This window comes from Papilio xuthus, unplaced genomic scaffold (assembly GCF_000836235.2).
Source record: "Papilio xuthus unplaced genomic scaffold, Pxut_1.1 DF826115.1, whole genome shotgun sequence".
NCBI lineage: Eukaryota > Metazoa > Arthropoda > Insecta > Lepidoptera > Papilionidae > Papilio > Papilio xuthus.
Window position 1 is genome coordinate 4027155 of NW_013532534.1, and position 17087 is coordinate 4044241.

General features: G+C 37.9%; 1 protein-coding gene across 4 annotated transcripts; it reads right to left on the minus strand.

Annotated features, from left to right (window-relative positions):
* Window positions 1-446: 446 nt before the first annotated feature.
* On the minus strand, window positions 447-12652 carry Liprin-beta (liprin-beta 1). Of its 4 annotated transcripts, none has more exons than XM_013319738.1 (13): window positions 12057-12652; window positions 11111-11751; window positions 10020-10193; window positions 6113-6262; window positions 5503-5605; window positions 4520-4688; window positions 3933-4155; window positions 3440-3650; window positions 2965-3165; window positions 2649-2760; window positions 2480-2576; window positions 2119-2232; window positions 447-1285 (listed from the first exon to the last, which is right to left on the minus strand). In XM_013319738.1, exons 1-13 carry the CDS (start codon window positions 12325-12327, stop codon window positions 1211-1213), a joined length of 2541 nt encoding a protein of 846 aa, XP_013175192.1. In that variant the 5' UTR covers window positions 12328-12652; the 3' UTR covers window positions 447-1210. The 4 variants fall into 4 exon arrangements, with proteins under 4 accessions (XP_013175192.1, XP_013175191.1, XP_013175190.1 ...); XM_013319737.1 differs by having other exon boundaries at window positions 2136-2232; window positions 5446-5605; XM_013319736.1 differs by having other exon boundaries at window positions 5446-5605.
* Between the last annotated feature and the right edge of the window lie 4435 nt (window positions 12653-17087).

The following is a 17087-nucleotide window of genomic DNA, read 5'->3' on the forward strand; positions in this document are numbered from 1 at the left end:
TAAATAGACAATGTACCAGTTTTTTTTTAATTGGCAGAAGTTAATGCACTCGGCGTGCCAATAACACTAATATTCGATAAATGTTGTATTAGCGAATTCAAATTAGGAATATTAACTTTTTTAAATCGATATCGATAACTATTTCCTAACATCCCTAATTGTATTAACAGTTATGTTAGAGTTACATGTAACATTTGCTAACTGCATCTAATGAATAGAAGTGGCATTATAAAATTTGTTGGAATGTCTATTGCGATAAACAGCTTTATATTGTTTCAATCGAGATACATGTTCAGATGCTTAAGTTACTTATATTATTTTTATAATTTATATTATAATCTTTTAAAATATAACATCGTTTGTTCTTATCAACTATAAATCGATAAATTCATTACATTGTATTTGGCAGTAAGAGACTTCGCTGATATATTTTTTAATTTTTTTACAGTTATAAATGTATACTTCGGACAACTCATTGACCTTATATTAAAATTTTATTAAAATAATACATCAATATGTTTCATAAAACTCAGCACCGACTTTAGAGGCTAAAGCAAAACTTACAAAATACTCTTTGATATCAAAGCTAGCTACCAAATTGAACCACTCAAATATAAAAGGTCACGAAAGCTACATTTGCCAAAAGAGTGTTAATAAGTCGTGTTAAAAAATTATACATGCCTAAAATAATATGTCAAAATGTCATTACGGTTATATTAAAAACATTTTTTTTTACTTAATAATAGTGTCCAAAGTATATCCTTAATCTTTAGAGTTGCCAATTTCGATACTATTCCTGCTTATTAATTTCTGTCTAAACATTTTACTACACAGCTTTTAAATTATTCAACATGCGTTACTATATAAAAAAAATTAACGATGCATTAAAAAGTTTTAAATTTAAAACACACCATAGGGTTCCTATAAATATAAAACCTTAATTTTGTGACAGACGTTCGGATACACGTTCGATATTCCATATGACAGTTCGGATACACATCCAACACGTATTTATCGATAAATGTCAAAAAAGTTCGGATACACGTCCAACACTAAATCAATAACTGACACTGTTCGATCTCTCAGCAGCTCCTTTAGTGCTGTGAGTAGGGATGGCAGTTAATGCGTATTTAGCTGCAAATGGTCGTTACCTGTGGTGTTAGAGCACAGTCTCGCCGGCGATAGCGCTGAGCGAGACCGGTCGCAGACGCTATTGTGCGCGGCTCTCGTCACGCGGGGGAGAGACACCCGACTCTACGCCCGCTACTGACTTTGCTCTCATCATCTGTACATTGAAACATTTTTTTAGCATAATATTAACAGATTTTTGAAACTTGCTATATGATATTATACATGACTAGTCTAATGTCGGGAATCGAACCCATGACCGCATGATTATATTTAAGCATGAGCTATTGTGGGCTTAATTAATATAATAAACATAAATAAAGTTAGCTACTTTTGTAATGGAATTTTATACCTTTCAAAGGTGTCTCAATTATTTGTTAAATAATGAAAAACAAATGTATATTAAATATTTTTTTATTTATATTCCAAATGCTGCTTAAACATTAAGAAGAAAGCAAAACCAAAACCATAGAACACCCTTGTTAACATTGTTATTAAAAACAAACACCAAAAACTAATTCTACGATGCATAAAAAGGTTTGAGATTGTGCAATAAACAAAAGAATAAAAAAGTTTACCGAAATTAAAAACATAGATATTTTGCGACCTCTGGTGGAAAAAAAAACTAAAATCAATAAAAAACGTTACCTCATAATAATTATATGTAGCTTTCATATCTAAACTGATAATAAAATTTGAATGTCTGAATATAATATCGAAAAATAAAACTAATAACGAAGAACAATTTTATAACTTTATCGCCTGTCTGTCTGTCCACAAGATTGCGTTTGTTCCATGTAATCTCCGGAACGGTTAGACCAATTTTGACGGGATTTAACTGATGTACGCGGCATGTTATAGGCTATTTTTTTTTTATTATGCAATGACGAAGTGGCGGGCGATCACTAGTAAAATAATATATTCGTTTACTAAAGTAAAATTTTCGAAGTGGGGGTGTGGGGGGTTAGTGTGTTAGTGGTGCTGACTCACGGGCGTGGCGGCGTCACCTGAGACGTCCTCCCGCAGCGGACAGACCAGCTCGCCCAGCTCCAGGTCCTCGCGGCTCTTCTTGCGCTTCAATGAGAACTGGCTCTTCTTTGGTACCTGAAAACGTCAAAATTCACTTTATTCACAACTGTTAGTTAAAGTAAAGGTGGAATTTTTACCACTTCCATTAATAATTTCTCATGGAATTAAAAAGTAATAATTTATTGTTTTTTTTCATTTCGAATTTCATCCAGATCTGTTCAGCCGTTCTGGTTTTACTTGGTGAGAAACATCCATACATCAATCCATCCAATATTTCTAATTTATAATATATATTATATAGATATATTAATTAGTTTCGTACCTTATATTTGGTAGTTGCTGTGAGCGGCTGATAGCCTAGTGTTTGTTCCGCGTTCCGTTTCTGCTGTATCACTTCTCGACCGAGTAAATCGTTAAACCTGTTAATTCAATTATTAATAATTATTATCTTATAAATTAGGGTAGATAAATATGGGAGTATGGTAAATGACCTTTGCGTGAGATGTCGGCGCAGCAGCGTCTTGTTGGCGGGTATGTTGAGCAGCGCGGCCAGCAGCTCCGCTGTGAATCTCGGCTCCAGCAACATCAAACCTCCATGCACACCTGGATATAACATCGACGTGTACAAATTAAAAAAAAAAACATCTTACTAATATTATAAATGGAAAGGAGGTAACTCCGCAACGGTTCAATTCATATTTTTGAAATTTAGTTTAATATAGACATTTCACAATAAACTATGCAGGTAATGTAACAAAATAAAAAACTGTAGTGGTGGCACCTAGTGACGATGAAGTAAGAACATACCGGCTCCCCGGAGGTTAGGTGCGTACTCCGCGAGGTCTATCTCTTTGAGCCACTGCATGACGCGGTGCGAGGACCACCGCGCGAGGTCCGCGGGCGCGCGCTCCGAGGGCGCTTCGCCCTCCACCGCGGGCGCCTCGCCCTCCGCCGCGCGCCGCACCATCGTCTCCGGGTTGAATTCGTTCTCGCGCAACACTTGGATACCTTGGTACATATAAACATAGACAGTTACGAATTTGCCATGCATATAAAACACAGTCTGGAAGAACACACAGGCTACCTATGACCTCGGATGTGTGTACGGTTCCCGTGAGATACGGTAGGTTCACATATTTCATCGTTAATTGTGCTACGGTTTACCATATGATATTGAGATTTGGCACAATGTTTGTTGAAAGGTATTTCTAGAACGGCTTCATAGATCTTGATGGAATTTGTCAGAGATGTAGAACATGATATGTAAGAGCAGATAGTATACCTCTACGTATGGAGAGCGCGTGCAGTGCGTGCGTGACGCGCAGATGCGTGTGCAGCTCGTTGTGGGTGAGGCGGTGCAGCAGGCGGCCGTCCAGCGCCGCGTCCGCCGCCGCCCCGCGCGCCCCGCACACGCCCGCGTCCTCCAACCACCGCAGCGCCCACGCCGTGTCCAGGCACCCCGCCTGGCTCAGCAGCGGGTCTCCGTGACCGCCCTGACATACAACGAATCTCTTTATACTCCAAACACAATGGAATCACTCAAATAACGAAACATCTGGAAGACGAAAATCTGATTTCCCGACAAATTAGCGAAATTCAAATCAAAGGTATCCTCTACGCGCTCAGTTTTGGAAGATTTATTTCATGTCAAAACCCGATTGACAAAAGTGTCGCACTGCTGCAAGACTAGCTGGTACTGTTTCCGCACAAGAGTCGTTTAATTGTTACTTAAGCTTTGTATACTAATGAATTTATAGCAGAAGACCCTAATATACCATTAGATCAGTAACGGCGAGTATGATCTTCTTCTTGTGCATGGGATGTTTGATGGCGAGCTCCTTCTCTATGGTGGCGTGGGACGCGTTGGCGAGCACGCCGTGTGCGTTCGGTGCGGCGCCGAGCCAGGCACGCGCCGCCCCCACGTACGTCTCCAGCCCCATGCCCTCCAGCCACTGGCACGTCATCTCGCAGTCCCACTCGCGTATTTCCGTTGTTTGTCTACAAAACAGTTTCCACTTACATTTCAATCCACTTGATATCGTTCAAGTACCATCATAGAGACTACTGGAATAACTTACAATGTTGCAGGTGTGTCTTACGACTTAAGAGGGACAAATAGTGAGGGGAAATAGTCTCTTCCTTAAATCCACTTATCTTTTCCTTAGAAAAGAAGTGGGAAGGGAAAGTGAATTAAAACTAGGCCTCCGTCACGGACACTCATTGCGGAATTGCTCCAACGTGCTCTCTTTTGTGAAGTCATGGTATTTCAGCGGTCGAATCGGCGTATTCGGTCAAAGATGAAGCAGATGTAACAAATATTACTAATTAGTTAGTTTGTCAGCACGGTGTATATGTACCCTACCTTGGTAGTGTGTTTACCCTGCGCGGTGCGGAGGCGCGCAGTCCTCCCCGCGCGAACTCGTCCCCCTCCAGACGCACGCCCCCTCCCCCGCCACCACTACCGAGACGCGCGCGCACCTCACGTAGCGATGGCGAAGGACTACCTCGAGGTACTGCCTCTTCTTTTTCCGCTAGAAACCATCATATTACTTTCTTTAAAAAATCCTTATCAGTTATTACAAACTAAATTAAAAACCCCATTTGTACCCACAATTTTTTTTTATTCCTTATTTAATGAACAAATTTTGCATAACATTTAATGCCACATGCACAAAGCACCGTGAATCGTGCGTTTCACATTTTTATTATGTAAGCAATTTAGTAAATTATAAAACTTTATACTTCTGTACCCTGAAAAGAAACGTTTCTATGACGTCAACAAACACATGTCATATTGTAGTACCCGAGTAATACGTAGTTTTAACAAAATATATGAACAATACTCACAACATTTAAGCAGGAAGCATGCAGCAAGAAAACCTTAGGAAGCGTGTAGAACTTGGAAATTAGACAAAAAGCAAACATTGTTAGCAGTAAAACTAAATGTCGATTAATTAATATATGCGAGGACGCGGACATAGGGTACACGAGGGTCATTTAAAAAAATATATAGTAAAAAATCTTAATATCTACAAAATTTTGAACTACCCTTCGTTTTGTGGGGAGTAGTTATCATATTGTTTAAATTGCATAACAGAATGGAGAAAAAGAAATTAAAATTTCTATGTAAACTGAAGCAAAATCAAAGTCTAAAATATTTACAATAGGCCGCTATTTAAAAGAAGCTAATAAAATCCCTTAGTGTCATATCACTATTTAAGGGAAACGCTAAATTGGGCCGTATGTCAAAGACAACAATATTGATAATCGCATGCTCGTGTGCTGCACCTAGATTGGGCACCGAGTGTCCGCGGCCGCGCGCCACCACCATGTTGTTCTGTTTACCGAACGCGACGCGCGCCTCTGACGTCAGCACCGAAGACCGAGGTAACGATGAGTACAGATGCGTGTTGCGCTCGATTTGACGACCATAGTTAGCTGGCGGTGTCTGCAATAACAATTAATCTTACTAATATTATAAATGCGAATGTTTTGATGGATGGATGGGTGTTTGTTTGTAGGTATCTCCAGAACGGCTGAACGAATTTCCATGAAATTTGGCATAGTTATGGAACGTACTGTGGAAGAAAACGCAGGCTACTAATTATGTTTTCTTTCTAATTTCGCGCAGGAAGAGTTACGGGCGACTGCTAGTATCGTTATAAATAACAACTAGATACCAATGCTCACTAGTTTTAAGTAGGGTAAATGGAGAAGGGGGTTAAATAAAGGACTACATTCCTTTATATTATTATATAATATAGGCAACTAATTAAGATGTAAGCAAGCGGATGCTCGAATCTGGTAGTTATTTCGTCATTCATCAATTATTCAGAACTCGTATCCTAAGTTCGTAGTAGCGAGATGTTACGTCGTACTTGTTAGTTTTCCTCTAAGTTACGCAAATCAGGATCAGCACTTTGATTCCTTGCAGTTGCATGTTAACTGTACTTACCCTGGGCGGTGCTGGTCTTGGTAGCGGTGCGGCATCAGGCGGCGGAGAACGTTCCAGTACACCTCTTTCTACCACACGTAATCTGACTTCGCTAAGCTTTGAAAGGAGTTCTAGCTTTTGTGTTTCCAATGATGATCGTGACAGCATCTCCTGTAAATAATGTATTATAAATCAATGGTGTTATCTTAATAAAGACACAGGTTAATATGCAATTGAGGTTGTTGCGTTCTGGACACGATTGTAATCCCCAACAATACAAAAGTTAATAATTAAAAAATAATTATGTATTAGAAATGGAAGTACTATAATAATTTAGCGTTTCATTTGCTTTAGACTTTATAGAAGTTTCCATTTGTTTGTTACAAGAAAAGAAATATGTGCAACATCGAGGTCAGTAAAATAAAAGTTGCACATTTGGCCGATCGATAACATCAGTATGGGGTATTAATAAAGGGGGTCGTGTTCTGCTCGGCGAATAGCCAAAATAGACATAAAGTGCATACTTTATGGGTAATATGATAGTTAAATGGGAACATAAAACATAGCAAGTCTGTGCTACACTGGGTAGTGAGCCCTAAACTTAAAATAGCATTAGTTTACTTAACCTAATGATGGTACGTGTTAAAAGTAAACATAGGTACGGTAATGTTTCGAAACTTTTTAATGTAAACAGTGCGTAAGTAAACATTCTGCCGGTGGGGAACACTATGATACATTTTATAGCTACATTTGTTATCTCGGGGATTAATAAAGAAACGCGTCTGGCTAATGTACGTAGATGATGCAATATACGGATATAGAGAGGCGTAAAGAAATTTATTCTTCCTGGCAACTAGTTAACCTTTTAAGATAGAAATAATGTTTTTAGGGTTCCGTACCTCATAGGAAAAAACGGAACCCTTATAGGATCACTTTGTTGTCCGTCCGTCTGTCAAGACTCTGATGATATGTAGCTTATTACTTTCAATACTCTAATCCGTTTCAATCTTTTGTATTATAATCTTCTGATTGTTATTTATATATAATAATTTTAACAATGGAACTACCTGTTGTATCACCGTTATGCGAATCAGCATATCTAAATAGACGTAGATACAATATTTCTTTTCTAAAAAAGATTTTAAAAACATGACGATAAAATTCGAATAATTCGTTAAAACACACTTCGTAGCAGTTCAAACTTGAAATAAAACGTGGAAATTAACGGATATAATAGCTTAAAGTGCAATGTACTCATGAATTCAAAGTAACGCACTATTTGTAGAAAAAAAATAGTATAAAGAAACATCAGTCCAGCAATAGAAACTCGCAGTGTAATCAATTGGTAGTCTGGTAAGACTCAAGATGTGGCCTTGTCGGTTTTATTCTCGACAACACGAGTATCAATAGATCGACCGCAAGCAAGCCAAGGCAAAGCATACGATGCGCACATGTTAAATTCCAACAACACAGACACTACGTACACATTGGAATCCATAAATCTAGATAAAAAGCCAATAGGCCAAAAAGCTTCTATAGGTAATTAGGTTAAAACGCTTTTATATTACTACTAGCTGTGCCCGCGACTTCGGCCGCGTGAAATTCTGTCTTTGAGTAGCATTTTACTTATTTAGGCTACTTATTTTACTAACACTTACAGTACATAAAGACAAAACATATTAAAATCACAAAACATTCACAAAAACCTCACATATTGTAATACAAACTTTCCTCCCTTATTACCTATTGTTATTTTGCACCCTTGAGGCTAAAATTTTTACAAAAATTGAATGTCATTTTTTTATCATACATATCAAAATAACAACGTAAAATATAACTTTCAAGTTTCTATTTGCAAAAATGACGATACTTCTATACTAATTTCCAACGGCATTTCCAACCCCTTGCAACCTTTTTTCGCGCTAAAAAGTAGCCTATGTCCTTCCCCAGGCTCTAGACTATCTGTGTACCAAATTTAATTTAAATCGATTCAGTAGTTTTTGCGTGAAAGATGGACAGACAGACAAAGTTACTTTCGCATTTATAATAATAGTAAGGATTATGCAATATAAATGTTCGTAGTCTAGTTAAAGGAATATGTTATGCTTGCTGTTAACATATACGCATATCGGTTACAATAAAAAAGTTCCTGGAACATATATTATTATTTATTTCAACGGTGACACAATGTATTACGTTGTGTAAAGTACTGCGCAATGAAAGTATTCTGTGACAGACAATAGGTTTTTGTTTCAAGGGTTTCATTTACCCTTTTGTTTTCTGATAAAACTTCTTCGCTCTTAACATAATAGGGAAAATCTATCGACATCTGTTATTATAACATGATTACATTCTCTCTATGCGATATCGCAACTCTCCATAAATATAAAAGCAAAATATTCCGTTCAATATAAAATAGAAAATTTCAACATCTATCTGCAATAAAACACCGCTGAGCAAATCTAAAAGAATCGTAATCCACCACACCACTCCGCTGCGGTAGATTCAAATAATAAAAAAGAAAACCCCTCATCCTATTCTTTAAGCCGTTGGGGTGCAGAAAAAGTAGATTACGTTACGAGTGAAAAGATGAATGAACAGACTTAAATAAACCTCTACGGATTATTTGAAAAATACTGTAAAACTTTAAGGGAACCATTGAAATCTGAGGCTACTCAATTATAAAATGGAAAGGGGTTGGTCTAATTCAGTAAATGTATAGAAAATAATTTTCTCGCCTACAGCGCCTTGCTGCTCAATAGCCCTCTTATCTCAGTTCAGACTGCTTCTGATTTGTGCGTGATTTGTAGTATACAATGCGTTTAACAAGGAGCGTTGAGTAAGGATACATGTAGAGTCTTAAATTATAACGTACGAGCATTGAGCATACCTATTCACAGATCATTTGCGTCCGCAACACACACGCACACGGTAATAAAGCTCACAAACATTCTTCGTATAGTTATGGATAACATGCTTTACAAGGAATCTGATAATTTAAATTTATGCTCGTGCAATCAAAATAGCACAATCTAAGCAAATGCAAGATCAGCTATGTCAATGTTTGGCCAAGTAGACTTAATGTAGACGACAATTATTTGTATAGTTTGCTGGTGATAGCTTCAGAACTCTACCAGCACAACATTACCATATATCTTTAACAAAGAATTACTATCACCTGATAGTTGACAATGTAGCAACGACCCATATCATAACACAAATAGAGAACTAGAACATCTTCAATACAACTACTGCATCCGACAATAAATCTAAGATGTCATTGTCAACGCAGTCCAGACTAACCACTAACGGGCAGTTAGGCTTAACATCGTTTGCATTGTAACGAGACAAGGCATAGTCGAGGCAGTGGAAATTGCGCAGCCCACACCAATCATGTTTATTCAATAACCGTACTGTCGCGATGTAGGCCGAATGCTAAAAACCTAAACGCTTTATGGACTCAATTTAGCGAGGCTAACGGAACTCCCGGTGTGCAAGCAATTTCTTTGGCCTTAACTAATTGTTAATATTTATCTTTAACGATTTATTTTAATACTTTCTTTTACTTTAGCGAAGCAAACTGTTAAATTAATTCTTATAGATTGTTATTGAAGGAAGTCGATAGAAGCGGAAACCATAGAAACCAGTAACCAAACATATACAACATCATTTAGTTATATTACTTTTCTATGCTAAAGAGTATTGTGTAAGTATAAAAGGGAGGACAAAGTCTAATTATACACCACATAAAAAGTGAATCAATGACTGATAACATACGAAAGCTTTTTACTCTGATAACCTTTTTAACAACTACAAAGTTTATCTTACAGGATATTTATGAAACTGTTATCTCGAAGATAGGGTAGGACAAAAGAAATGTCTCGTCAGTTGGAATTCTAAGATAATATTAAGTAATACTATGACTAACCTTCTGTAACCTCTGCTCTGTGTCATCAAGTTTCTGTCGCGTCTCGTTGAGGGATCGTTCTAAATCCGCCATCTTCTCCGTCTGCGCTGCGATCTGTTCCGACAGCACTTGCACTTGTAACTGCAAGCTCTCTTTGTCCGCTTCCAATCTCCTGACTCTATCCTCTGCATCATTCTGTAATTAAAACAAGTGAATCATCATTACCATCTCGTCGTCTTTATCCCACTCTAGGTTCGATGAGCGCGTGAGGTTTTTGTCATCCAGATCGATGTACCAATCGTCCCTTAATCATGTCACCTTACACACAATCTATACATCTGGGCCTGCCGATGTAACCATCTAAATTTGTATTTAAACAAGTCTATCACAATCTAATTAATAATGGCTACACTCACAATATGGTGTCTGCACTGATTAGTTTCAGACCCGACGGAGGTCCTTCCTTCAGTCTTCCTACATTTATTATGCTTTTTCTCCTAAATAATTTTACTATAAGCAAATTATACTTAGAAATTAGAAAATTCAGAGAAACTGGTTCACTTTCATACGAAAAAATCATAGTGGCTTAAAACTTGTTGCTTAAAGTGTAGCCTGTGTTATTGGTCAAAAATATGATTTATGGTGGTCGAATTTAGCAATATTAGTACATCTAGTGATTTACATGAAATATATTTTCTGTTTATTACAAACAAACATCGAGAACAACGTATTTGTACATACAAACGTAGGCATCAAAACATCTAAATGTTCGCTTGTATATTCTTCAAGTTAAAACATTTTATCAACAGTAATCGTTTATTGATTGATGTTTAATAGCAAAAATCATTAGTTTACGTTATGGCAATCAGGTTTATAACATACGGAACTACTTAGAATCAAAATAATTGTTAATTATTGATATTAATTAAAAAGTGATTAAAAACACGACAAGTTATTAAACGTAAAAAAACAAAACCAAGTTACTTTAAAACATCGCCTAGGAATTAACAAAACAAGAGTTACATAAGAACCAAAACATTGGCATGTCGTAAACATATCGTTTAGAAACTGATTGACAATTTGGATCCTGTTTGAACGCGGATCGAATTTACCTTATAAGATCGCGAGGTGGGCATAGGCGGAAGCGAAGGGTGCGAGGGCCACGCGCGGTCGTGCATGCAACAGGGGGGCGGCGCAGGCGGCCCGTGGCACCAGCACATGGGCGGCCACCACCCGCCCTCTGGCCACCGGAAGTGCTCGTACGAGTTCCATCGCCGCTGCAGGTCTGGGGGAGTTTCCTCGTTTCTTGGACGTCGCGGTCGCGGCGAGGCGCGAACGCTGCTTGGATGCTGCGGCGGTTTGCTATTCAGCGACGATCTAGATTTTCTATCTCGATCACTGCGATCGCTACGACTGCCTGTCGTGCGGCGTCTTCTGTCCAAGCTGGCAGAATTGTAATCATCGGGACGAGTCCCTAGCGACGCAGCTTCGGTTCCCTCTTCCATTATATCTCCGCTTGGCATCCATTTGAAGTCATCGTCGCAGCGTGTCGAGTTATCTCTGCGTCTATTTGGTGTCAACGTGTGATAGTCGGCATCTCCGCAGCCAGTTTCGTACTCGTGCTCCTCAGAATCATCATCGCTAGTGGTGCTGGACTCGGTATCAGAGGAGTCCGCGCGCTGTGGCGCCACCGCCCCATCGGTCCATGTTCTGGATTTCACTGTGGCCTCATCTGGGCTGTCCGAGTCACCGCCTGTCACCAGATAACACGTCAATATTTCGCTCGTTTACGGGCAGCCCCATGAGCGTCAAGTACTCACCCATTGGCGAGTACATGTAGGAGCGCATGGCGGGATGCACATAGTCTACCGCCACACGTTCCCCCTCCTCCTCCAAGGGTTCCGTGAGATACTCGCGATCGGACATGGGGCTACCTTCAAACGACACTGCGCGACGTCCACTAGCAGCGAGTCAAAGACGTGGCGCTATTTTAGAGTTTGGCCCGATTCCAGTCTAACGCTACGTCAGTGAGTCGTCCGCGTATTGTGAATTACGTACTTTCGTGCGGGGGTGCCTCCTCGCTGGACTGAACGGACGCGGAGTCGTGACCCGACGCCTCTGAGGCCGTCGACCGAGGACGCTCGCTGGCTGCGGATGTCCGGCGAGAGAGCTCTTCGAAGAAGATATCCTCCGACCGTCTCTCGGGGATGGCTGTCTTCACAACGGCCGGAAGCGAATTGAAGGCTTGATGTTTTTCGACCGCAGAGCGGTTGTGCAACGCGGCTATGGTGGCCGCCACGAATGAACCCCCACGGCCGAGCTCGCGCATGTTTTAGTTCAAAATGAGCGACGCGTACGAATACGGCTAACGTCTGCGCCCGGAAATAGATCTCGGTTCGTGCCTCTGATGCATTCCGGACACGCTTCCCTCTTTGATCGTTTTTATTATTGATTTGTTTCTAGGCGTTAGGAAACACTTTATTATACACACGTAAACGATAGTAAAGTTATTTACACTGCGAGATTAGAATAGATTTAATGTAAGTTGTTAAACACACAACAAGTAGCGAGTAGCAACTAACGACGCGTAAGCGCAGCGTGAGACGTGCGTCGTGCTGCACACGGCTCGGGCCACTCGGTGCCGGCGTTCTCGCACTCACCGACATGCAGTTGACTCCTTCGTAGAGGGACCGACGCATTCCGTCATCGCGATCATTATTCTCCTCATATGCGCTCTTTGCGTACACTTCTGTTTGATACAAACCCCATGTGTGTTTATTTCTCAAATGTTCAAAATTATCATAAACGAATTGGGGATTGTATGGTGGCTGAGTTGGGTAGTATGTCGGTGCGCTTGGTTCCTCTATATCCACTTCCTTTTTTGCAGCTTGAAGATTCAAACAATTCATGACTTCTCTCGGATCTGTACGACAAAATAATTCTTCAATGTCCTCAACTGCTCTACCATTTTTTATACGTAACGTTTTATATTACATAACGAGAGGACTGAATATTTCCCCCATATATTTCATAAAAAATATATTCATTAAAAAATAATATTCCACACTAATCTTTTATCTCTTAAGAATGTTCTAATTTAAAACTCCTCAGCAAAATACATAAATAAATACATACTACAAAGTAAACAAATGGCGAATGGTATTGTCTGTTCGGATAGTAAGGGTGGGTGATATGTTGCATTAGAGAATGTTTATTGCTTGTCGCTGCTGCACTCCGATCTAAGAGTAGTCGGGATCAGACAAGTCTCCCCTCGTCGGAAATAGACACGACAGCTGCGCCCGCTGAACCATATGATAAAAGCGTCATTTTAATATTATACTAACGAACGCACGTGTTTCCATGGATCACTATTTTTTTTAACTTATTTACCATCGTTACATCCGTGACCGTAAAAGTATATAAGGGTATTTAAGATCGATTTTTTCAAATGAATTTACAATTATTACAATTTCAATTTGTTGTAAATGGATAAATTATATTCAAGTAACGTAATACATATTAAGTATCGAATATCATCAATATCAAATTATTGTTATGGACAATATACACATCAACTTCATATATTTAACTTGTGCCATTGCCATTTTTATGGTTATTAAATCTTTGCTCGTTAAACCCAGCTTTTAAGTTTTCGAGGCTAGCTAGATCGTAAAGTTGAAAATAGCCAAAGTTTGTAAGTTTGATGATCGATAAACTATGCATTTCCTCAGCTAAGGTAATTGTTTACATTGAAAACTATAGTATTATAATAATAAAAGTTGCCAACGGTGTTTTCAAAAAGTTACGTAGAAGAAAATATTTTTTTTGTTTTAAAGAAAACAGAGAAATGTACCAAACTAATAACAATTTGTTTAAGTTAGAAAATGTCGTGTGGTCGCATTTCTTGTTTCAAAGCAGTTAAGCACTCGAGCAGTTAAACTTTTCCGTTACTCTGGAATAGAAAATATAAAACACAGCGGTAAGTTTAACCTGAATTTGACAGCGACAGACTCCCCGCCTTTGTGGGCAGACGGAGAATTTCTAGACGATATTTATTTTTCTATTAAACTAAACGATATAGATTCGTCCACTCTTTTAATCAATCAATAGCACGATGTTAACTCTTTCTTTAGTTCACACACACAAACACACGTAAATACACAACAAGAATGAATTCATAAATGACTTTCTGTTCTAAGCTATATTTAACAAGCTTCCCGTAATATTTAGATATTTCGAAAGCGAAAGCAACGTAGCTCACAGCTAGCGGTTGCCAACTGATGACAAAATATGTCACATGGAAATCGGCACATTGTTATTGCAGCGCGATTTACAAAGAATTTAAACTTTTAACAAAAAACAAATTATTAATAATTTAATTTATAACAAATATATATATTTCCTTTTTGATTGACTGATCACCGCAAAATAGATATCGCCACGCAATGATAATATTTACGATCAAATATTTGCGGTCGAGTCGTCGACTTCAAATCCATCCCTGCATTAAGTTACCATAAACATATACTGTAGGCAATTATACCAAGTTAAATAGTTCAAACGTTTTCTCAAACATTTAATAGATCAGTTAAGTGGCAATACGCTGCTCCTGCAGACATACTTGAAACCCAGTGGGCGGCAAATTTACTTCCAAGGCAGGGCAGGACTATAAATATAACGACTCGACAACGTTAATAATACCCCGTTCCATTTAATTATTGCCCGATGAAATGAGCGAACCACACCGATGTTTACAAAACTTCCGAGATTCCTTTCTCTCAGTGTTCTGATACATAAGAGCACGTGTAACAGATTAAATCCGGCTCTGGTATATTTAACTTTCGACTTTCAAACTCTCCCTATGTTCTTGATATAAGTTTGAACACATTTAAAACATCCAATAAGAGTTAATAAATGTAATTTTAATTATAACATTAGAATATTACAAACTTAAATAATAAAAAAACGAGTATAAGCCGATACTATGAAAAATAAATAAACAAAATTCAAACTGTACAAATCATTTTTTAAAATTGATTTCAATAAACGAGAGATTTTTATTGAAATGTATTCATATCTGAATTTTTCCATCTTCGCAAAAATATAACGATATTTATTTATTCGAAAAATTGTTACTGCATCCTGAATATTATCGCAGACTCCCGTATTTCAAATAGAGCTTTCGATAATATAATTAAAGTTCGCTGGCGTGGCCTCGCTTATTTGCAACTTTTCAAAAGTAAAAAATTGTCGCTACAAGTTAAAACAACTCGGTTTCAAATTAATATTAATTAGTAGTTTTGAATCGACGCCTAGCGAAGTGCAAGAGGTTGTTGTATTTCAAGCTTCCATTGCTAGTTTTTTCTATCAGGCGCTTCCAATCAATATTTTTTTAAACGAATCTATTTATTGCATTTGTAACTAAAGGACATCAAAAACATTTTATAATTTAAAATACAAACAACAATCGTAGAAAACCAAACACAAACCAATACTGTCGTTAAATACAAGCTTCATTAGATTTGCAACGAAACAATGGCTAACGAAGTTGAATATCGAACGAAGTCCGGAGGCGGAAACGGCATGGCCGGCTGCGGAACTTGGACTAAGTTCGGTAAAGGTTGTCGTGCTTAGACTTTAGGAAAGCAATTACAGTGGGCCAGACGCACATTTATCTTTTATAGCTGTTTCTAATGTAGAAGTAAATAACGCTTACTGTTTAAATGAATTTGTTACAGTGAGATAAATTTTAAATTTTGTCAGATATATTTTGCTAATTTCATAATTTTGGAAAAAAAAAGTTGGTAAATATTATTCAAGGAGACAAGTACACTTTAGACAACACTTTGGAAAATTACAATATTTCAGTACTAATCAGTATTGTACTAGTATAAGCGTCCTGACCCGTGTTAAAGCGACAAATAAGGAAATGTAGATCATCAATATTTCTTCGTTTTTAACAGATGAAAACAATGCATATTACTTTGGATATTTTAGGTACATTTGCTATTGTTTTCACAGTGCTTGAATTCTTGAAGGTTATAACGAAAGACATTGTACAATACGACAACCAATCCATTACAAAAATGTAAGAATTGTGAATGCAAAATTAAAAACATTTTGGCACGACCTCGATATTATTAACACTATTAAAATACCTTTTCATTCTTTTATAAAGTAAATTTAAAATTGTAAGTAGTTAAAACGTAAGTACCATTTACTTTAATTGTAAATAAAACCAAATATATAACATAGCTATATGAAAACGTGAGACATATCGGAAAATCCTCATCAAGGAAGAAAAACACAGATAGTTATTTCGAGTCAGACGGTGTAAATGTTTGTCTGTACGGATATGAAGGAACAATGCACCTGACGCCGCGTAAAAAACACTCAGACAATGTTGCTCTGTGAAATACGCTTCTATCGAGCCACCGGCAACGGTGATTTGTCGTAAAGCGCGTAATATCAAACACGTACTGTTCATGGATTTTTCCATACCATGGTTATACTACATCTCTAGCATATATAGATTTGTTTAAAAAGTACTAGTTATTTTCCTTCTATCGATCGGATCTTTTAACATACGTAGTTATTAGTAAGTAATTTATTTATTTCAAAGCAGCTCGTGTCAGTGACTAGACCAGTTATCTTATGTAACCTCTAAACTTCTATAAAGATTCAAGAAAAAGATATCCATCACAGATTAGTATTAAGAGTATAAAATCCGAAGAAAATATAGATTTAGTGCAATTAGTTAGTTCCGTACTCGACCACAGGCTTTTAAGCTCGAGTCTTATAAAAGCCATCGCTCTCTGGGGGCTCGGGGGCCACCTGAGACGCGCATTAATGTTTTTCCGGATAAAGTTCAATACACTTCTTTGTGTTTCAAACTATAAAAACTTTTATATAAAGTTTTACTTCGAGTAGAAAGATTTATTATAATCGTTTTGGCATTTATACGACTGCTAGGAACGTATCTTACATACCTATCAGACGAAAACTTCTACTAAGTTTATCAGCTCTTGGCAATTCGAAGTCGGTTATCGAGGCACCATTCCAATTCCAATTAACTGCCCAACAGATGAT

Excerpts from the sequence above, each read along its gene's own strand:
- Liprin-beta (XM_013319736.1), bottom strand. The coding sequence starts at position 12,327 with ATGCGCGAGCTCGGCCGTGGGGGTTCATTCGTGGCGGCCACCATAGCC. Across the intron at positions 2,761-2,964 it reads ACCTAACCTCCGGGGAGCCG|GTGTGCATGGAGGTTTGATG; the intron begins GTATGTTCTTAC and ends TGTTATATCCAG. Across the intron at positions 2,233-2,479 it reads CAGCAACTACCAAATATAAG|GTACCAAAGAAGAGCCAGTT; the intron begins GTACGAAACTAA and ends TGACGTTTTCAG.